Here is a 23416-nt window from a genome sequence, read left to right on the forward strand (position 1 = left end):
GTATGGTATCATGTCGTCTGCAAACAGTGACAGTTTTACTTTCTGTCTTCCAATTTGGATTCTTTTTATTTCTTTTTCTTCTCTGATTGCTGTGGCTAGGACTTCCAAAACTATGTTGAATATTAGTGGTGAGAGTGGGCAACCTTGTCTTGTTCCTGATCTTAGAGGAAATGCTTTCAGTTTTTCACCATTGAGAATGATGTTTGCTGTGGGTTTGTTGTATATGGCCTTTATTATGTTGAGGTAGGTTCCCTCTATGCCCACTTTCTGGAGAGTTTTTATCATAAATGGGTGTTGAATTTTGCCAAAAGCTTTTTCTGCATCTATTGAGATGATCATATGGTTTTTATCCTTCAGTTTGTTAATATGGTGTATCACATTGATTGATTTGCGTATATTGAAGAATGCTTGCATCCCTGGGATAAATCCCACTTGATCAGGGTGTATGATCCTTTTAATGTGTTGTTAGCTTCTGTTTGCTAATATTTTGTTGAGGATTTTTGCATCTATATTCACGAGTGATATTGGCCTGTAATTTTCTTTTTTTGTAGTAGCTTTGTCTGGTTTTGGTGTCAGGGTGATGGTGGCCTTGTAGAATGAGTTTGGGAGTGTTCCTTCCTCTGCAAACTTTTGGAAGAGTTTAAGAAGGATGGGTGTTAGTTCTTCTCTAAATGTTTGATAGAATTCACCTGTGAAGACCTCTGGTCCTGGACTTTTGTTTGTTGGAAGATTTTTCACCATTGCAACAAAAAGAATAAAATACCTAGGAACAAACCTACCTAAGGAGGTAAAACACCTGTACTCAGAAAACTATAAGATACTGATGAAATAAATCAAAGATGATACAAACAGATGGAGAGATATACCATGTGCTTGGATTGGAAGAATCAATATTGTGAAAATGACTATACTACCCAAAGCAATCTACAGATTCAATGCAATCCATATCAAATTACCAATGGAATTTTTTTACAGAACTAGAAAAAAAAATCTTAAAATTTGTATGGAGACACAAAAGACCCCAAATTGACAAAGCACTCTTGAGGAAAAAAAAAAAAAAACGGACCTGGAGGAATCAGACTCCCTGACTTCAGACTCTACTACACAGCTACAGTAATCAAGACAATATGATACTGACACAAAAACAGAGATATAGATCAATGGAACAGGATAGAAAGCCCAGAGATAAACCCATGCACCTATGGTCAGCTAATCTCTGACAAAGGAGGCAATGATATACAATGGAGAACAGACAGTCTCTTCAATAAGTGGGGCTGGGAAAACTGGACAGCTACATGTAAAAGAATGAAATTAGAACACTCCCTAACACCATACACAAAAGTAAACTCAAAATGGATTAAAGACCTAAATGTAAGGCCAGACACTATAAAACTCTTAGAGGAAAACATAAGAACACTCTTTGACATAAATCACAGCAAAATGTTTTTTGACCCACCTCCTAGAGTAATCGAAATAAAACCAAAAATAAACAAATGGGAGCTAATGAAACTTAAAAGCTTTTGCACAGCAAAGGAAACTATAAACAAGATGAAAAGACAACCCTCAGAATGGGAGAAAATATTTGCAAACAAATCAATGGACAAATCTCCAAAATATATAAACAGCTCATGCAACTTAATATCAAGAAAACAAATGACCCAATCAAAAAAGTGGCAGAAGACCTAAATAGACATTTCTCCAAAGAAGACATACAGCTGGCCAAGAGGCACATTAGAAACTGCTCAACGTTACTAATTATTAAAGAAATGCAAATCAAAACTACAATGAGGTATCACCTTACACTGGTTAGAATGGGCATCATCAGAAAATCTACAAATAATAAATGCTGGAGAGGGTGTGTAGAAAAACGGAACCCTCTTGCACTGTTGGTGGGAATGTAAATTGATACAGCCACTATGGAGAACAGTATGGAGGTTCCTTAAAAAAGTAGAAATAGAATTACCATATGACCCAGCAATCCCACTACTGGGCATATGCCCAGAGAAAACCAAAATTCAATAAGTCACATGCACCCCAATGTTCATTGCAGCACTCTTTACAAGAGCCAGGTTATGGAAGCAACCTTAAAGTTCATTGACTGAAGAATGGATAAACAAGATGTGTTATGTGTATACAGTGGAATATTACTCAACCATAAAAAGAAAAGAAATTGGGTCATTTATAGAAGAGACGTGGATGGACCTAGAGACTGTCATACTGAGTGAAATAAGTCAGAAAGAGAAAAACAAACATCGTATATAACACATATATGTGGAATCTAGAAGAATGGTACAGATGAACCAGTTTGCAAGGCAGAAATAGAGACACAGATGTAGAGAACAAGTGTATGGACACCAATAGCAGAAAGCGGGGGAGGGGGGCATTAGGTTGGATTGGGATTGACATATATACACTAATAGGTATAAAATAGATAACTAATAAGATCCTGCTGTATAGCACAGGGAACTCCACTTCACTGTACAGTAGAAACTAACACAACATTGTAAAACAACTATACCCCAATAAAAAAAATTTTTTTAATACAAATATTTATTTGGCTGCGCCGGGTCTTTGTTGTGGCACGCGGGGTCTTTGTTGTGGCACGCGGGGTCTTTGTTGCAGCATGCGGGGTCTTTGTTGCAGTGTGCAGGATATTTAGCTGTGACATGCAGAATCTTTTAGTTGTAGTGTGTGGGAACTTTAGCTGCGACATGCAGGCTCTTAGTTGCAGTATGTGGGCTCTAGTTCCTGCCCACGTATCAAACCTGGGCCCCCTGCATTGGGAGCATGGAGTCTTAACTGCTGGACCACCAGGGAAGTCCCTTGTTTGCATTTTAAAAGGTCCCTTTGAAGCAGCAAAGAAACCAGGTCAGAAGCTATTGTAGTAGACTAAGAAAGAGATGAACTCAAATCAGACATGGTCCCTATCCTCAAAGAGCTCATAGGCAGACAGACATACTTTTCAGCCAGATTACAGTAACAAGTATACAAGTATATCTATACAGTATTCAAGTATACTTATACAGTAACAAGTACTGACATCAAGGCCCAAGCAAGAAGCTGTTTGGAGAAGGAGGAATTTATTTTAACTGAGCATGAGAAGAAATCATAAAAAGTTTAAGAAAGCCATATCTCTTCTCTCTCATCCAACAGCCACTTTTAAAGATGGGAAAATTGAGGCACAGTGAAGAGCTGCTACTTATTCGTGGTCACAGATTATGTTTACATTAGAACCAGAGGTAGGAACTCTGCTCTGCCTTCCCTGCTCCATTCTAATGAACCAACATAAATCCATAAAGCCAGTTTAGGCACAAAACATCATCAGGATGGTGAGGAAATTAGTATTTGTGGTCTTTGGCATTGCCAGCATAGTGCTGAATATGTGTCATGAAGAGGAAAAAGGACTAAGACTTCAAACTCAGACCCTATGCAGGCAAATTCCCTAGATCTTTTTCTACTCCAGGTAGACTTTAGACTCTCAGAGTGGGAGGGGATGTTAGAAACTAAATAGTCCTTTAACATTGTTTTGAAGATAGTAGCCAATGCAGTTAGATACAAAAAAGAAATTAGAAGCGTAAAAACTGGAAAAGAGGAGATAAAATTGCTAAGTGTATGTGGTACGATTGCAAACCTGGAAAATACTGCCCCCTTTATTCACCTCAGTCATCCTCACCTCCTGGCTGTTCCTTGAACATGCCAAGTACATTTACTTCTCCTTCTACCGGGAAGACTATTAACCTGATATCCTCAAGACTAACTCTCCTACTCCATTCAAGTCTCTGTTTTTCCAGAACCTCTATTACTTTCTATTCTCTTACTATGTTTTATTTGGTTCCATGGCATTTATACCTCCTGACATCTAGTATTTTTATTAATTGGTTTATTTTCTTTCTCTCCCATAGAATGTAAACTCTTTGAGATCAGGTGCTTTCTGTTGTGTTCATTGCTATATCCTAGTGCCCAGAACACTCCCTGGTGCATATTCCCAGTGCCTAGAACACTATATGACATGTGGTAGGTACTCAGTGGTTATTTGTTGAATAAGTAAGCAAGTGAAAACTCAAAAAAATAAAATGAGAAATTATTATAAGAACTAATAGAATTAGTGAGGTGTCTGGGTACATATTTAAACCATTGAAAATCAGAGCCTTTATATGTATAAAGAACTACCAGTTAGAAGATTTAATGGAAGATATCATGTTTACAACAACAACTAAAAATATAAACTGCCTTTGCATCAAAAAGAATGTTCAGGGTCTATATGAAGGAAAAAAAAAAAAAAAAAAAAAGCTTTTACAACTTTCTGCTGTACCCAAAAGAAAATGGAATAAATGGAAAGTCAAAGCATATTATTGGATCGGAAGCCTCAAAGTGATAAGAGTCTTGACAGGATTGGGGGAGCAAGGAAAATTAAAGAAGCTAATTACAAAGATTGTATAGAAAAATATGCAAGAAAATACAGGAAAATATGGGGAAAGAAGCATAATGAGGTGATACTAGCCCTCCAAATATTAACATACATTATAAACTTAACATAATTAAAATTGTGTAGTACTGACACATGAATAGACAAATGATTAGAAGAGAATAGAAAGTCCAACAATCAACCCAAATATATACAAGAAAGTTATATGGTAAAGATGGCTTTTCAAGTCAGTGGGGAAAAAGATGCACAATTTGATAAATGGTATGGGACAATAAAGTTTAACCCTTTCCTCACATCCTACATCCATGTAAATTAAAATTGAAATGAAATTTTTAAATATAAGAAGTGAAACAATAGAAATAATAGAAGAACCAATGAAAGATTTCAACCCAGAAACCACAAAAGACTGATAAATCTGTCTAAAAAGTGAGCATTAAAAATTTCCACATGGAAAAAAAGTACTAGCAGATGTAAGGTCAAAAGACAAATGACAAACTGAGCAAAAATATTTTTATACTACACACAAAGGCTAATTTCTCTAGTATATAGTTTCTATAAATCAATAAGGAATAAAGCCCTGAAACCCAGTTTTTAAAACGGACAACGGAAATCAACAGGCAATTCATAGAAAAGAAAATGCTAATAGTTCCTAAATAGGTGAAAAATAATAACCATATAATAAAAGATAATTATACTAAAAGAAAGTCAGATTAAAACTAATCTTAGATATCAGTTTCACCACCAAATTGGAAAGTATCAGAGAGTTTGATCACATCCATGTTTGCAAGATAGTCATGAAACTGATGCTGTTATACGTTGCTAGGATTGTAAACTGGTCCTTCTAAGGAGGTCAGTTCATCAGTGTTGATCAGAATCACAAATGCACATAGGACCCAGAAATTCTACTTCTAGGAATTTATCCTACGTATAAATATGTATATGTGTGAAATGGTATTTATAACAGAGTCAATCACTAAGACTTTGTAACAGAAGGTTGGAAACAAATGTCTGTCGGTGGGGCACTGCCTAGTTTATATACGACTGTTTAAAAAAAATGAGGTAACCATGTACTGAGAACGAATTCTCTCTAAGATATGTTGAGAGGAAAAAAAGTTGATCCAAAAATTGTGTTTTTATTTTTTATTTTTTATTGTGTTTTTATCCCATGCGGCTTGCAGGATCTTAGTTCCCCAAGCAGGGACTGAACCCAGGCCCTCAGCAGTGAAAAGCGCAGAGTCCTAACCACTGGCTCACCAGGGAATTCCCCAAATGACGTGTTTTTAGTGTGCTACCTTTTGTGTGCGTTGGGGCAAAGGGGGTAGGGGGAGGAATATCTACTTGTTGGTGTGTAAATGATCTCTGGAAGTTTGTATGAGAAACTGGTAATGTGAGATGCCTCTGGGGAGTGTGCCTGGGTGCCTGGAGGACAGGGGTAGAAGGGAGATTGTTCATTGTAAATTCTTTGATATCTTGTTGACTTTTGAACCAGGTAAATCAATCAATATAATTCACTTTACGGTTATTTAAAGTAAAATCACATTAGGTGCCAGGTGTCCGGATGGGGCAGTGGAAGCCACTCCAGGCTGGTTTTCGGAGGAGCCAGGTTCTAATTCTTATTCCTTCACTAACTTGCTGGCTGACCTTAAGCAGGAAACCTCCCCACTCCGAGCTGATCTGGGAAATGTCAGAGAAACTGGTTTCTAATAGCTCCCACATCCAGAGATATAAACGGCCGTTTTTCCTTACCCATTTCTTAAGTCATCTCTCTACCACCTCCTTTCCTCTGCAGCTCATCAAAAGCTCAGAGGAAAAGACAGACAATTGAAGAAAATAAAACTGCAAAGAGGACTTTTATAGGGCTCCTGTTGATTCACTGCATATTCCACCTCCAAAGCTGAAAATGATGAGTTTAATATCACCCAGCGCTCTGCATCTTGTATCTCTCAGAAGGCAGCTTACGCCACCCAGAGAACTGGGAGCTCAGCAAGACATGATCTTTCACTCCAAGTCTGAGGCAAATGAAATGACAGTCATGAGGCCCACATTCTAGAAGCAACATGGTTTTCATTTGGTCTTAACTTCGTTTGAAAGTGTCCCAAGGAGGGAGAATTCTTCCAAGCCTGGATTTTTCTTCTTTCCCAGGACTACATGCTAGAAAGCAGATGGAAAGGTGGCCAGGTCTTGCCATGACTGTTTCTAGTCTTACCCATTAACGGTGATACGTTCACTGTGTCAAGGGTCAGGAGACCTGGGTTTCAGTCCCAGTTATTCCCATGTTACTCTCAGAAAGGACAGATATATAGGAAGAGAAAGTCAGATTTGAGGGACATTGAAGTTCTAAGGGCCTGAAAATTCCCCCGTTCCTGGCAGTCGATTGCAGTGTCTGGAATGATCCCTCTGGGTGGTTTATTCATTCACTCTGCATCTGGCTACTGAGCATCCTTCACGGACAGGCACTGGGTGCTTTCCAGGCAATCCCCCTACCTTTGGGGAGCTCATAAATGAGAAGGTTAACAAATAACATTGCATCAAGCTAGGGAGTGCCTTAAATACATGTGAGCAGAGAGCAGAGAGAGACTAGTCACAATTACCTTTATAGACAACAAGGTTATTTTTTCCCATACACTATGTATTATTGTGGGGTACGTGTGGCATCATGAAGTGAGGTTAAATAAAAGAATTAACTAAGATGTCCTATGTAAAGCTCCCAGAATGGTGTCTGGCATGCATTAACTATGCAGTAAATGATAGTAATGATTATCGCTGAGTTGGATTCCCACTCTAACTCTCTGAGGTTGGAATTAAAATACCCATTTTTCAAATAAAAATTTCGAAGCGGGTACATGATTTATCCCAGAATCCCTCAGCTAGAAATGGCCCACTTGGGGCAAAACCATTAGCAGGCCCAATTTAAATACAATTATGTCACCTGAAGATGTTTCTCATTAATCAGAGAAACAAATTCTGCTAATGCCTTTAGTCATGAATGTGTTAACTGTTCTGGGTAGGTAGCATCACTTCAGAAGACCTCTAAAGAGGGCTGCTAATGGTAGCGCTCTGAGACCCTGAAGGCGGATGGTGTTAAAAGTAAGGAGAGGGATTTCGCTGGTGGCGCAGTGGTTAAGAATCTGCCTGCCAGTGCAGGGGACACAGGTTCGAGCCGTGGTCCGGGAAGATCCCACATGTTGCAGAGCAACTAAGCCTGTGCTCCACAAATACTGAGCCTGCACTCAAGAGCCGCGAGCCACAACTACTGAGCCCGCGTGCCACAACTATTGAAGCCCTCACGCCTAGAGCCCGTGCTCCACAACAAGAGAAGCCACGGCAATGAGAAGTCCACGCACCGCAACGAAGAGTAGCACCCGCTCACCGTAACTAGAGAAAGCCCGCACGCAGCAACAAAGACCCAACACAGCCAAAAATTTAAAAATAAATAAATATATTAAAAAAATAAAAGTAAGGAGAACTTGATCCTTGCTACTCTCAACCCCTCCAATCACATTGCAGATAATTGCTACATCTGAAGAGACATAGGGCTAGCTCACAAGGAAATGTGTGTGTGTGTGTGTGTGTGTGTGTGTGTGTGTGTGTGTGTGTGTGTGTGTGTGTGTGTTTAAGGCATACTCTGTGGCCCCGATGTCTCATTTGTTATCCTTTCTCTCAATAGAAAACAAGCCTGGAGTTTTATATTGACATCCATGCCCACTCCACCATGATGAATGGCTTCATGTATGGCAACATCTTTGAAGATGAGGTGCGGTTCCAGAGGCAGGCCGTCTTCCCCAAGCTCCTCTGCCAGAATGCCGAGGACTTCTCCTACGTGAGTGAAGAGTTCTCAGTCAGGCAGCCCCAGCTTCCCTCCCCAAACTGCCCCCTCCCTCCCATCACCACCCTGTCTTTCCCCTCACTCAATTCAGTTTGATTTAACATTTCACAGAACACCTACTCTGCTCTGGGTCTTGCGTGGGTGATAAAGATAGAGGTAAACAAGCTCTGCCTGTACCTGCAAGCAGCTCGTCACCCATCAGGGAGGGAGACTCTCTGAAAAGACAGCGCTTGGTTTGTCCGAGGAGCTGACATTGGTTTCGTTGATCTGATTCCAGCGCTAACAAGAGAAGAAACTCACTGAGCATCTCCCAGCGCCAGACCCTGGCCCAGGGTCTGCTTTCACAGACCTTTGGCCTTCATTCTGTTAGAAGGAGCCTAACATGTCTGCTGACGGGGGTCATATGTCCACCATCCTCTTCCTCCATAGCCCTTTCTGGGCCCCAATTTCTTTGTCAGTAATTTGTGGGTGATAATTTTTTGCCTTGCCTGCCTCGTAAATTCCTGGGAGGACAAATGCAATAATAGATATGAAAGTACTTTGCAGGCAGTAAAGATCTCAACAGACTCCAGAGACTGTTGTTACTACCCCCTTACATGCCAGGAAGGACGGGAGAGGCTGTGGACTGGTAGTTAGAATAATTTGCAGCAAAAAGGAATATTGAGAAATAGCAGGGAAGATAAGGAGGGGAATCAACCTGTGGTGGAAGCAGACTTGGGCAAGAGTTTTTGCACATTTTTCTTTGTTTTGATACGATATCTCTGAGGCCTGTTATTTCCGTGTGGCCAGAGGGGGAGAGGCCCACAAAGGGCATGGTAATTTTTGAAGGTGATGAGCTGAAAACGTGCCTGCTCGTTGCTTCAGGCCTAGACATTAGTGGAGGGAGGATGAATTTCTCCATGAGGTAAGATGCACTTTGAATCCCAGAATCTTGGCATGCCCCAGCAGGAAAGGAACTGGGAGACTATTTGGCCCAATCCAACACTTTATACCCAAGAGACACTTAAAGCCCAGAGAAGTTGGGGATCCAGGGCAAGGTCCCTCAGCATTTGAAACAGGTAGAATGAGATGACTGCTCATTAGTAGCCTGGGGATAAAAACAGCCGTGCTTATGTCTGTGGCAATCTCTGGAGGATGGCCAGCGCTTGTCTTTTTGAAACCACTCCAGTTTCAGAGCAGAGTGTGGTCTTCTGGAGGAGACCCTGGGAGACTGTGATTCTCCAGGAGGCTGGGCCACAGACTTCAGAGACCCTCACAGGGGTGAGGTTTCCAGGGTCTACAAAAAGGGTGTAGTCTAGGAGCTTTATTTCTGGCCTTGCCTGATGGAGTTCCTGCATTGCAGCCTCCTTAAGAGCTTAGGGCTTGGGTCAAGGTCATCTATCCTAGTCCAGCCTCTGTCTCCCCTCTTCTCTGATTCTCAGTACCCAACTCTAGAATGAGAGAGTTGGATTTCACTACATGAGCTTCAACTTCAACAGTCCTTTCTGATCTGAGACTCTAATTTTCTGATCCTTTCCTTTACGTCAAAAGGCACACACACATACATACACACAGCTCTCTTTCTTTCAGTGTCTCTATATCTGTCTTGTTTTGCTGTTTTCTTTCTCCCTCTTTCTCCCCACCCCCTTTTCCTTCTTCTCTTATATTCTGCTGAACAGGCATGCCTTCTCTTACTAAAACCAGGTTCTTCATTTACTGCGATTTCCATGGGTTAGCATAGAAAGCCCTTCTAACCACAAGTGAACTGACCCTCACAGCTCTGTAAAAGAGATGTGATTTTTACCACCGCTTTACAGATGAGGAAACTGAAGCTCAGACCAATAAGGCTAGTTGCCTAACATCTCACACACTTTTGAAGAGAGGACTTGAAGTGCGGACCTGCTGGCTCTTTCCTCTCTATCCACTGTGATGGGGGTAGTAGACACCCAAGTAAAGAAGAGCCGTGATCCCTGTGCTCTGGTGATGCTGAGCACGAGTTCAGCTGTCCCTAACGGAGGGGGAGCTTTGTGAAGGAGGGTTGGGGTGTCTGGAGTCACTTAGTCCTGGTCCAGGCCTGTGTCACTTACTATGAACTTCCATTACCTCACCTTAGAGGGGAAACATTACGACACCCCTGTCGAGGGGGTGAAGCCTAAATGAGATACTATATAGGAAACAATATCATAAAGTTGAAAGCAGTGCCCAAATTTCAGTCTTGATTATCGTAATATCATCCTTATTCTCTGTCTACTTTTCCTTGCTCCCTCTGTCCCCATTCAGATTTCCACAAATCTTTGTTAAATGGCAGTTACCATGCCCTAAGAACTGCGCTAGGTGCTTTCATTTAATTGTTTGTCTATTTAATCCATCCTTACAATAATCTTGCAAAGTGGGAGTCACATCCCACTTTTCAGATGAGAAAGCTGAGATCCAGAGGTGCTCGCTCAAGGTCCCATAGCCAGCAGGTGTCCAGCCCTGATTCTCTCCTCCCTTCTTTGTCTCTCACAGTCCAGCACGTCCTTTAACCGAGATGCCGTGAAAGCAGGAACTGGCCGTCGCTTCCTCGGTGGGCTGCTGGACCACACTTCATATTGCTACACCCTCGAGGTTTCCTTCTATAGCTACATCATCGGTGGCACCACGGCCGCTGTGCCCTACACGGAGGAAGCCTGTATCCTTCGCAGGTCCCCCCACCCCCCAGCCCTGGGCCAGCTCGCATCCAGCTGAAAGTACCCAAGTCCGCCAGGATTTACCAAGCAGGTCAGGAATTTGGTCTCCAACTCAGGTGAGGGCTGAGACTCTGGGGTGAGGATGGACATGACTGGTTCTGCTGGTGTCATCTCTGGATTGTCCTGTTTGCTCTGTGCCCTCCTAAAGGACACCCCCCTCCATCTGCCTGTGCTATGCCTCAAGTCTTCCTCGGGCGCTTGGACCCATGGCCTTCCCATACCTGTGTTGCTCCCCTCTCTCTCTCCCCTCTGTCCCCTCACAAAGGAGTGAGTCTTCCATCATCTAAAGTATGTAAGTACACAGGCCAGATGCTCATCCCGGGGCTGCTAAGGAAGACTTTGACAGTCTTGGCCCCTCCTTCTCACCCTGAACATGTCTCTCTCTCTCTTTCTCTTTATTTTTAAATTTTTTTATTGGAGTAGAGTTGATTTACATTAGTGTGCCAATCTCTGCTGTACAGCAAAGTGACTCAGTTATACACATACACACATTCTTTTTTTAATATTCCTTTTCATTATGGTTTATCCCAGGAGATTGGATAGAGTTCCCCATGCTCTACAGTAGGACCTTGTTGTTTATCCATTCAAAATGTAATGGTTCACATCTATTAACCCCAAACTCCCAGTCCATCCCTCTCCTTCCCCCGCTCCCTCTTATCAACTATACGTCTGGTCTATAGACCAGACGTCCATCTCTCTGTGCTTATGCCCCCGCCCTTTGTCTTCCCTCTGTGCACACTTTCCCTTTCGCTTGTCTGTACCCGCCTTGTCCCCTCTACTTTTATTTATTTATTTATTTATTTTTGGCTGCGTTAGGTCTTCGTTGCTGTGCGCAGGCTTTCTCTAGTTGCGGCGAGCGGGCACTACTCTTCGCAGCGGTGAGCAGGCTTCTCATTGCGGTGGCTTTTCTTTGCTGCGGAGCATGGGCCCTAGGTGCGTGGGTTTCCATAGTTGTGGCACACAGGCTCAGTAGTTGTGGCTCACGGGCTCTAGAGCACAGGTTCAGTAGTTGCAGCGCATGGGCTTAGTTGCTCTGCGGCATGTGGGATCTTCCCGGACCAGGGCTCGAAACCGTGTGTCCTGCATTGGCAGGCGGATTCTTAACCACTGTGCCACCAGGGAAGTCCCCATCCCCCTCTCCTTCTGTCTGTCCCTCCAACTCTCGCCTTGTGTTTTTCTCTCCTTACTTCACGTGATGTGTTCCTCCCTCTCCTCCTCCATCTTCTCTCCTTTCCCCACCATCCTTTCCTCTCTGTCTCCCCTTAGCCTCCCTCCATCTTCCCTGCCTTCCTGCTTGTCCTCTGTGCATGTTTCTCTCTGCCTTTGCATTTCCTTTGCCAACTCGCTTTTCCTCTTGGCTTCCTCATAAAATGTCCCCGAAAACCCCCAAGCCTGTCATGATGAAATTAGAGGTCGCTTTCTAGCTTGCTTGATTTTTTTAGGGATTATTTAGTAATTCTAGTTTCCTGAGTATTGATTTTCATTTCAAGGTCAGTACATAAGGGTTGTGACAGATTGTGACAGTTTCTGCTTTTCTTTACTTTTTGTTTTTGGACTGACCCATTTCTCCTTTCTGAACACTTAGTTTTCTCAGAGAAAGAATTATAGTTGATGGAAAAGAAAGGGAAAGGATAATATTAACTCTCTATATACAGACTCTCTCTCCCCAGAAGTGGAAGTGCTCCTTTCAGCCTTGATTGAACCCTTGGGGAGTGTTTGTGGAGTTCTTACCACACTCTGTGCAGGAAAACTTCCTTTCTGGTCGAGACATGACTTAGCACTAGTCCACACAGCTGGTTGCACCCTCGTGGCTCTGGGGGGTCCAGTAACCTAGCTGGGGACATGGGGGCAGGGTGATGGCCTCAGAGGGAGGGGCGAGCAGTAGGCAGACGAGGTGTTAGACCAGTGTTCCAGATCCAGTACCTCACTGGAGAGACTGTGGTAAGAACTGAGGGAGAGTCCCCCCGCCGCCCAGTCACCAAGACCGGGACAGTCACCTTGAAGTCTGCTTTAATAACTACCTGGCTCACCGGTCAATGGAGTAGGCTCTGCTCTGCAGCAGAGGACCCTTGGTTTCCAAAGTCCTGGCCATCTCTATGTGCCACACTGCCCCCATACACACACACACACACACACACACACACACACGATGGTGTGCGGCCCATTGCTTCCCCAGGATCCGCTAACTCCTGTGCTCCACGCATACGCACATTCCGTGCTGCCCCCGCCTAGCTTGCCGCTGATGTGGTGGCAAAGGGGACAGAGGGAGTTGTCTGAAAGAAGAGTTTGAGCATGCGCACCAAAGGTATCCCACGTGTGAGCCTTATCTCAGTGAGATAAGGGTCCCGCCAGGTGTGGCCTGCACTTAGTTTGTGGCTGATTTCTGATGTCCAGTTTGATGGGTTCTCCTACCCTATCTCAGCACCTCCAACATGCTTTTGTGTTAGAAGCAAATGTTTCTCTCAGTGGGAGGCCCCTCCCTTGACCCAGGCCAAGGGTTTCCTCCCCTCAACACCCAATCCTCATTCATCAAAAGTAAGTACACCATTAGCACATGCCAGGTATCCTACTAGGCACTGGGGTAAAATATTGACCAAGAAGCCATGGTCCCTGACTCACAGAGCTTTTGGTCTATCTGAGGAGCCAGAAAAGGAAAGAGGCAGTTATAATCTGTGGGGTAAGTTCTGTGGTGGAGGAATTCCAGAGAGCCATGGGAAATGTTCATTTAAATAGATACATTGAGTGTCTGCCATAAGCCAGGTGAAGCTCTAGGCACAGGGGATGTGTAGCAGGGAACATACTGAAGACAAAAATGTCTGCATATGGGGGTAGGAGGAGACTCAAACACAGTTTCGGGAAGTCAGGGAAGGCTTCCCGGCAGAAGAGACATCTAAGCTGAGTTTTTAAGACTGAGTAGAAATTAGGCAGATTGCTTGGGGTGGGTCGTTGTAGGGAGGGCATTGCAGACAGAAAGGGGAGGAAGGAAGGTGGACTGTTGGAGCTGTAAGGGGTCGGGTATGGCTGAAGGACTTCAGATGCAGGAGATGAGACGAAAATGGCAGCCTGTTAGGAATTTAAATGGTAAGGACTGTGAAGAGCAGTAGAAGGGCTTTAAAGAGCAGTGGGAAGCCCCTCTGGCTGCAGTGGGAAGGTTAGATTGCAGGGGCCAAGGCTGTAGACAGAGACACACTAGGAGGCCGTTATGACAATCCAGGTGGGAAATGACTCAAGCCTAGACTCGGGTGGTGCTGTGGAATATTTAGAATGTGGCACTGAGAAGACTTGGGAAGTGATTGGATGGGGATGTCGGTGGGGACCAGAAGCCAGCATTTGGAAGGGGTTAAGGGTGATGGGTAGCGAGGCTGTGCAGGAGCTGAACAGGCCGCGGTGCTGTTGGGTCACCCCATCTTATCTGTCATCTAGGGGACAAGAAGAGGAATCTGGAGTTTCTCCAGAGAAGTGCAGGCCAGTTCAACACACATGAGTGTGATTTAACCTGGTTCTTGTTTGAAATGCATTTAAAAAAAAAAAAAAAAACAGAGGGAGACTTCAGGCAGACAGATTGTGATCTTTGTTGGCTGCTGGCTCTGTGTCCCAATCAGAAAAAGAAATTACATGGTCTGATAGGAATGGCAATATGGTCTGGGAGGAAGTGTCCTCTAGACTGGGAGTCAGGAGACCTGGATCTGATGACAGCACCAGCATCATCCCACCCTTCGGCAATCCTCCAGCCGCCCTGAGGTAAGCTTCATCACCCTCACAAAGGCAACCAAGAACCTTCCTGCTTTCTTAACCCCTGCTGTGGGAATAATATTCATGAAAAGAGAGCAGACTTTCAATTGAGACAGATCTGGATTTGAATCCAGGCTCAGCCATTTACAGGATGTGTCACCACGGGCAAGTTATATAGCCTCACTGTGTCTCAGTGTCCTTGTCTGTAAGAGGAGGACCTAGTAACACTCAACCTCACTGAGTTGCAAGGAGGTTAAATGAAATAATATATATGAGTGTGCACCGTAAGCTTTAAATGTTAAGCGACTATTGGTTAAAACATCGAAAAGCTTTACGTGACTATGAATGAGGACCCACATTTATGTTAAAGAAGGTTGTCAGGGCTGTGAGAGCAAAAGACCAGGGGCTGTGTTGGTAGGGTACGCGGGGCAAAAGGCCTTGGTGGGATCACTGTAACGGAGGACCTGGACCTCAGAACGCCATGTGGTTCACACAGCGAGTGGGTATGTGCAGTTCCCATGGTGAGGGGTTTTAGTTCTGTCATCCAGAGTATGCCCTTCCCAGCATCAGGTGCATGAAGGCCAAATTAGCTAGCCAGAGGGTGCTGGGTGAGAGGAAGACCAGAGAAGAGCTAGGGGAGGTGGAGAATCCTGAGGGATATTTCACCAAGGCCCACAGTAGTGTCCACCTCCTTACCTTCCAGAACATATGTATCTGTCGGTTTAATTTTTCTCCCTGGAAAAGCAGCAGCTAAACATTACCAGGGTCTTGCTCTCTGGCTCTCCTCCCCACTGCATCAGGGTAATATAGCCATAGACACTGATGCTTCCCTAGCTGTGTGACCTTGGGCTGGTTATCTCACCACTCTGAGCCTGTTCCCCCATTTGTAAAATAAAAATAATAATACTCACTTTGGGTGAGGCTTATCGGGGTAGCGAAAAGATGCAATAGATCTCCAATCCCCTTGTACTGCCTGGCACCTGATAGGAACTCAACAAATGTTCCTCTGTCACCACTTTTCTCATCTCCATGCAGACTGCATGACTTTCCTTCCACTGGTTGAATCTTCAACCCGATGATCTGTCTTTGAATCCAGCAACTGGGGGTTTGAATCCTGATTCCATCACCATTACTGGGTAGCCTCAAGCAGGCCCTGTCCCTTCTCTTAGGCTCAGTGTCTGATACTTCCTACCTGTCAGAGCTGCACAATGAAACTATGTGTGGACTTGTCTGTATTCTGGTTCCTTCCAGCTCTAATATTCTAAGATTTTTCTGATTCTAAAATTTAAAATTTTATAATTCCCTGTTTAGATGAATTTATGATATCAAGAATCCACAGTTGTGTTATGTATGAGTCTTAAGACTGAGTGACCCCATGAGCATGAGTTTCAGTCCAGTAGGGAAAATCAGCACAGAAGTGTCCTGGACAACTGATCAAGCCAAGACGATAGCTATTTTCATTCTTTTAGTTAAAGGGTTCTTAATCGAGGGCTTTATGGATGGGCTTCAAGAAGAGCCTATGAACTGTCTAAAATTTATGCAAAACTGTGAGTACAAATGTGGAGTTCATTTTCTGGGAGGAAGACTTCTAACTTTCAACAGAATCTAAATGAAGCCATCCTCAGAGGCTGCTGCCCTGGCTGGTGGTCTGTGTTCAGGTTGTAGCAAGAATACAGCTCTGGTCAGAGGCGTGGGTGTGAGTTCCGCTTTCTGTCATTCTAGCTGAGGACCCTAACTCATTTAACCTCAGTTTCTTCATCAGGAAAGTGCAGATGATGATTATTTACTTCACAGTGTTGTTTGGAGGGTTACGTGAGAGAAAGCGGATAAACGACTGGGCATATACTCGGCGCCATTAAATATTAGCTCCCTTGCCTTTCCTTCCTGTGGTTTGTTGTTTCTGTTGTTGTTGTGAAATGATAAATTCCTGAGAATTTTGGACCATTCTTCAGAAACCTTATTTACATTTTACTGGCCTGCCAAGTAATAAATATGCTCTGTTCAAACAATTTAAAAAAAAAGAGAGAGAGAGAGAGAGAGAAAGGCTAAACTGGAATCATAAAATAACCCAGAGTTTCTCTGGCCTTTGTTTATGGTCTGGTTACAAGCCAAAAGGAAATAGCTCTTTGACATAATGGATGAGAAAAACATTGGAAACAGAGACCTTGGGTCCTAAGCAGACTGTTTTCCACACACACTTATAGCTGTGGACACCTTGAAATCAGAAAATGCTGTCTCTAGGAGAAGGGAACGGCTGCTGTAGCCAAGACGAAATGCAGAGCTTTAGAACTCAGTTATCTTGGTCTCGATTCAGAGCCCACTACGTGCCTTGTACTGAGTCCTTTGAAACATACAGCAGACACTGAAGATACCATTTATATACTCATCCATCCCACAAAACTCGCTAGACCCTAGAAATAGGCAGATGAATAAGGCATGGCTCCTGCCTTCAAGAAGGAGACAGTTTTGAGAGGAGGGAAAAAGGTAGAGACAGCAGCACAGAGGGATAAACGATCAGGCAGAGGGAAGCTCTGCTGGTTGGGGATGCACATGGGAGCCATCTAACCCTGCAGGAGCGGTGAAGAAGGAGAAGGAAGAAGGACTTCCTGGAGGAGGAGTAACTAGGGCTCAGGCCTCCAGGGTGGATGGGATGCAGGCAGCAGAAGCAGGGTAGAGCCGCCTTCCTGGTAGAAGGAGACATACAGGAGAAAGCCCAGATGCCAGAGAGAGGATGTGCATCCAAAGTATTGGAAGGAAGTTGGAGTTGGGCCAGAAACAGTAGGTGATAAATAAATATAGGCAGAACCAGACCGCGAATAGAAGGAGAAAGATTTGTGAGCTATGTAACAGGTACATTAAACAGGAAACAGCGTACAATTATAAAATATGTTTTGTCTCCCGTTGACCCTGCACATAGATGCGTATAGATTCTACATCTAGATCTAGAGATATAAAAGCTCTTACAAACCCCAAGGCTTTCTAATCACTCTCGGGAAATTAAAAGTTTTCTAATTAATTCTGGTCACCGAACAGTCTCAGTTCAGCAATGACTGTGTCTCGTCCAATCAAAGCCATTGAACCTCTTCATAGTAAAACCTTCCACATCCTCTAGCTCAGGCCTGTCTCAGACAGGCTGCTCGAGGTGACTCCTATTTCCCCGACTTCATTTTCAGCCCTTTCCCCCATCTGGCTAACCCTAGATATTCACCCCTCCAAGGCAGAGGAGCATGAGGGACAGGAGGAAAGTGTAGGAAAGGTCTTGGGTGACTGGTACTCCCTGAGAGCGCCTGGCAGTCCCTTGTGGGCCTCCTCAGACACACCTGCCCCGGGGCTGGAGAGCGCTGACGTGGGCAAGTGCATGTGCTCAGGCCGATTGTTCATGGGTCCTACCTGAGTCCACGGTGATCTGGGGTTCACCTCCGTTAGGGCACTGCACCCTCCGGTGGCCCTCTTGTCTGACGGAGAGCTAAAGTTTGCAAATCTGGTTTTCTGGTTTCCTTTTGCAAGTCCTGCCTGGTAGTTTCCTACCTCACTTTGCAATGTGGTATCTACAGACTTGGGATCTCAGCAAAACCAAGACTAAGACAGCTCCATCTTAATAACATGTTCTATTATCTAACTGGTAGAATTGACTATTTTGGGTGATGGCTTGGGTGTGGAGGTAAAGGAAGAAGTCAAGGAAGATGCCCAGTTTCTCAACTTGAACAACATGGCGGACGGTGGCGCCAATCACTTAAACACAACTATTGGAGAAAGGGGTTGGAGAGGGGGATATTCTGAGCTCTGTTTGGGATGTGTTAAGTGTAGGGGGCTCATGTGACATACAAATGGAGAAGTTTGGTAGGCAGATGGTTCTATGGGCCAGAATTTCTGGGAAGAGACCTGGGCTTCAGACAGACTCTTCCACAAGCTACTGTAGAGTCATAAGGAAGGAAGGGATTTTCTTGGTGTGCACCGTCAAGGTGGGCTTTCCCTTGAGTTGGTGAAAAGAATGCTGGGCTGGGAGTCAAGATCCCAGTTCCGGAACAGTCTTCTGCCCTCCCCCCCTCATAAAGCTGTGTGACCTTGGTTAAATCATTTTACTTCTCTGGCTAAAGCCTGGTACTAGGTAGACCCTCAGTGAATGTGAATGAATGAAGGAATGAATGAAGTGGAAGGAACCTTCACCTGCATCTGCTAGTTGGCTCACTAATAGGACAGTGAGTGTGAATATGTGTGTGTGCTGTGGTGGTTAGAAGGTGGAGGGGAGTACTGCCTGGGTTTTCTTTCTTGGGGAGGAAGCTTCACTTTTTATACAGAAGAGTAGGAAACAGTCAGGTCTGACCTGTTGGGTGGCAAGGAAAGATACCCAGGTACTTCCTAGTTCCTACTTGTGATGGCCAAGGTCAAGCCTTTGTTAAGATTCATAAACAAAATAATGCTTCGAAAAGAGGGCTTTGGGAACAGACGACTAAACGGGACTGAAGCCGGTTAGAATCTTTTTTCTCCTCCACGCAGACATGGACTTGAATTTGGTCTGTAAATACAAATGCTTACTAAATGGCTGAATGACTGGCTGAATGAATGAATGATTAACAGTAGTAGTAATAATGGTAAAAATAATAATGTTGAGATGTGCTTCATGAGATGGGTCAGGCTCCCTGCATTATAGGATTGGCTTTGCCTCCAGCTTGCCATGTAGGTTTGGGGAGTTCCTTTCTCTTTGGGTCCAAATTTTCCTATCTTTCGATTAGAAGATGAAATGATATGATCTCCAAGTTTATTCCCAAATCATTAGGTAGATAGATAGACAGATAGATAGATAGATGGATATAGAAAGAATCATTTGATTTTTGGCCTTTGAGATAAGTACCTTTTTTTAAAAAATCTTTATTGGAGTATAATTGCTTTACATTGTTGTGTTAGTTTCTGCTGTATAACAGAGTGAATCAGCTATATATATATATATATATATATATATATATATATATATATATATCCCCATATCCCCTCTCTCTTGCATCTCCCTCCCACCCTCCCTATCCCACCCCTCTAGGTGGGCACAAAGCACTGAGCTGATCTCCCTGAGCTATGCGGCTGCTTCCCACTAGCTATCTATTTTACATTTGGTAGTGTATATATGTCCATGCCACTCTCTCACTTTGTCCCACCTTACCCTTCCCCCTTCCCATGTCCTCAAGTCCATTCTTTACGTCTGTGTCTTTATTCCTGTCCTGCCCCTAGGTCCTTCAGAAGCTTTTTTTTTTTTTTTTAGATTCCATATATATGTGTTAGCATACGGTATTTGTTTTTCTCTTTCTGACTTACTTCACTCTTTAGGACAGACTCCATCCACCTCACTACAAATTATTCAATTTTGTTTATTTTTATGGCTGAGTAATATTCCATTGTATATATGTGCCACATCTTCTTTATCCGTTCATCTGTCGATGGGCACTTAGGTTGCTTCCATGTCCTGGCTATTGTAAATAGAGCTGCAATGAACATTGTGGTACATGACTCTTTGAATTATGGTTTTCTCAGGGTATATGCCGAGTAGTGGGATTACTGGGTCACATGGTAATTCTTTTTTTAGATTTTTAAGGAACCTCCATACTGTTCTCCATAGTGGCTGTATCAATTTACATTCCCACCAACAGTGCAAGAGGGGTCCCTTTTCTCCACACCCTCTCCAGCATTATTTGTAGATTTTTTGATGATGGCCATTCTGATGGTGTGAGGTGATACCTCATTGTAGTTCTGATTTGCATTTCTCTTAATAACTAGTTATGTCGAGCATCCTTTCATGTGTTTGTTGGCAGTCTGTATATCTTCTTTGGAGAAATGTCTTTTTAGGTCTTCTGCCCATTTTTGGATTGGGTTGTTTGTTTTTTTGATATTGAGCTGCATGAGCTGCTTGTATATTTTGGAGATTAATCCTTTGTCAGTTGCTTCATTTGCAAATATTTTCTCCCATTCTGAGGGTTGTGTTTTCATCTTATGTGTTCCTTTGCTGTGCAAAAGCTTTGAAGTTTCATTAGGTCCCATTTGTTTATTTTTGTTTTTATTTCCATTTCTCTAGGAGGTGGGTCAAAAAAGATCTTGCTTTGATTTACGTCATAAAGTGTTCTGCCTATGTTTTCCTCTAAGAGTTTTATAGTGTCCGGCCTGACATTTAGGTCTTTAATTCATTTTGAGTTTATTTTTGTGTATGGTGTTAGGGAGTGTTCTAATTTCATACTTTTACATGTAGCTGTCCAGTTTTCCCAGCACCACTTATTGAAGAGGCTGTCTTTTCTCCATTGTATATTCTTGCCTCCTTTATCAAAGATAAGGTGACCACGTGTGCATGGGTTTATGAGATAAGTACCTTTTACATATAGGGAAATTCAAGCCCAGAAACGTCAAATAACATGCCCCGGGCTGCTCTCTCAATTCTGCCTGGTGGGCTTTGTCTTACTTTCCTCCCTGCTCTACAGTTGGCCCAGTTGCCCTTCCTTTCCTGTAGGACAAAACCCCGCAGAGGTTGGGACCCACCAGCCCACTCTTGCCCGTCCTATAGCCCCACTCTCTGTAACCCCTGCCCCCAGTCTTGACATGTTTGTAGTCTCTGATCACCCAGACGTCCTGCCACCCAGACCCTGTCTCTGTGGTACCCCAGCTCAGCTGCCTTGCTCTTTGTGAACCCTGCCTTGGCCCTCCCATTTCCCACCTCCAGATCAAAGTGCACCTTCTACCCAGGCCTGGAAAACCAAAACGTCATTACCTTCCCGCAGCCTCCCTCATCCCCCCAAAAGGAGGTTTCTAAGGGTTTTATCTGCTATTGTCAAGTTTATAGCCAAAATTCGAAATGCTGTTAATATTACTGACAGCAGAGAGGTACAAATTACAAAGTTGTAAAGTTATTTTATGGTGCTAACCGTCTACCTTCACTAGCAGTGCTGCAAGGCTCCATGGAAACCAAGTTGCTGATAAAAATAGTTGATATTGTCTCAGGATCATGGCTGTTCGCTGACAGTCAGAGAAATTCCAGCTGCTTCTTCAGAAATTTGAACCTGTTTGTTTATATTCAAGTTCACTTGCACACTTATATACACACTTACTTGTGTTTCTATTATCTTACTGTACAAATGTGGGGAGAGGCCCCAAAGTAGAAGAACTTTACCCCAAGTCTGTTCCAACCAGTTGCAGATTTGGGTCTCTGAGCAGCCCCAAGGACACTGAGAGGGACTGTCTGCCACATTGTAGGTGTTTAATAAGTAATTGTGGAATGGATGAATGCCTGGAACACTTGAAGGACTCAGGCAATATTGAGAACAAAGGTATTGAAAAATTTCTGTCTTTACAGTAAACAAATAAAACCAAAGCAACTTTGGAAGCACTGCTTTGGGGGAACAAGGTCTCCTATGTGGTAAGTTGCCTTAGGCATCTTAGTTGACACTATAAAACTCCACGTTAGCCCACAAGGCAAATGCATCAACCCGCACAGCCACCACACACTGTTCTCGTGCCAGAATTGATGCCGACTGGCTGCATTAACAGAGGCCAATGTTGGGAGCAAGGAGGTGCTGGCCTTTCTTTGCCTTGTGGTGTCATCGACCCCTGGAGCCCTGGGTTCATTGCTGCCTACCCCCCACCTATGCAGGCCATTGAGAAAATGGTGCGTGGCCTCTGAAGACCTAGGATGGGAGGGAAGATAAAACTAGATTTACCATGTGTCCAGGTTTGCCTGGGACTGAGGGGTTTCCTGGGACAGGGGACTCGTGGTGCTAAACCCAGGACAGTCCTGGGTAAAGCAGGATGGTTTGTTACCCTACCCAACACTGTTGCCTGTGAGGAACTGGCCAAGGAATCGGGGGTAGTCTCCTTAGAAAGAAAACATCTGGACTCTTTGCTTTGGTCAATTTCTAAAGAGTCATCATGCAGCAGAGGGCGTAGATCTGTTCTATGTGGCCCTAGAGGTCAGAACGAGAGCCAGTGGAGGCAGCTCCAGCTTGAACCTCTACGTGGGGGAGAACGGAGACCACACTTACTGAGCACTTATTATGCGCCAGGACCTGGCCTGGCTTCTGGGGGTGCAGCGATGGGTGGTAACAGCGTCTGCCTGGAGAAGTTCCCGTGCGGTGGGCGGACAGGTGAGCGAGTGGCTGCAGCACAGTGTTGTGACAGAGGGGGCACAGAGGGTGGTGAGAAGCAGCACCGACCTGGAAGGGGCTTGCAGGCCAGGCAGGGAGGGCAGCGTGTGCAGAGTCTGCAGCCCTGGGAGAGCTGCTTCCCTCCTTTGGGCAAGTCAGGGGCTTGGGGTGCAAGTTGGGGAGTGAGAGTCAGTGAGGCTGGAGAGGTCTATGGGAGCCAGTTGGTGAAGGACTGATGATCTGCTGGCAAACCAGCGCTGCAGGGAGAGCATCATGGCAGCGGGGAGGCCAGGGGGATGGTCAGGGGAGATAGGAGCAGGCAGCGGATAGATGGGTACCACCTCACCCAGTTACACTCCTCTGCTCTGCCTTCTTCCCGCTCCTTTCATCTTTAAAATGATGTGCTCCCTGGACACTGGCTCTGAAATTAAGTCGAAGGTCCCCCTTTTCCTGATTTCCGGAGGGAACCAACAATTCCAGTTTCTCAGATCGTCACATCTGACCAGAGGTTTGGGGCTATCTTTTTTTTTTTTTTGCGGTACGCGGGCCTCTCACTGTTGTGGCCTCTCCCGTTGTGGAGCACAGGCTCCGGACGCGCAGGCCCAGCGGC

At 44.3% G+C, this 23416-nt stretch overlaps 1 protein-coding gene across 1 annotated transcript in view; it reads left to right on the top strand.

Annotated features, from left to right (window-relative positions):
• AGBL4 (AGBL carboxypeptidase 4) overlaps positions 1-23416 on the top strand; it is a 1394453-nt gene that overhangs the window by 1324330 nt on the left and 46707 nt on the right. Inside the window, exons 10-11 of the mRNA XM_049700153.1 lie at positions 8094-8246; positions 10740-10902. Coding sequence (XP_049556110.1) covers positions 8094-8246; positions 10740-10902 — 316 coding nt within the window. The remainder of the gene's footprint in view (positions 1-8093; positions 8247-10739; positions 10903-23416) is intronic.

This window comes from Orcinus orca, chromosome 1 (assembly GCF_937001465.1).
Source record: "Orcinus orca chromosome 1, mOrcOrc1.1, whole genome shotgun sequence".
In the NCBI taxonomy this organism is placed as follows: Eukaryota; Metazoa; Chordata; class Mammalia; order Artiodactyla; family Delphinidae; genus Orcinus; species Orcinus orca.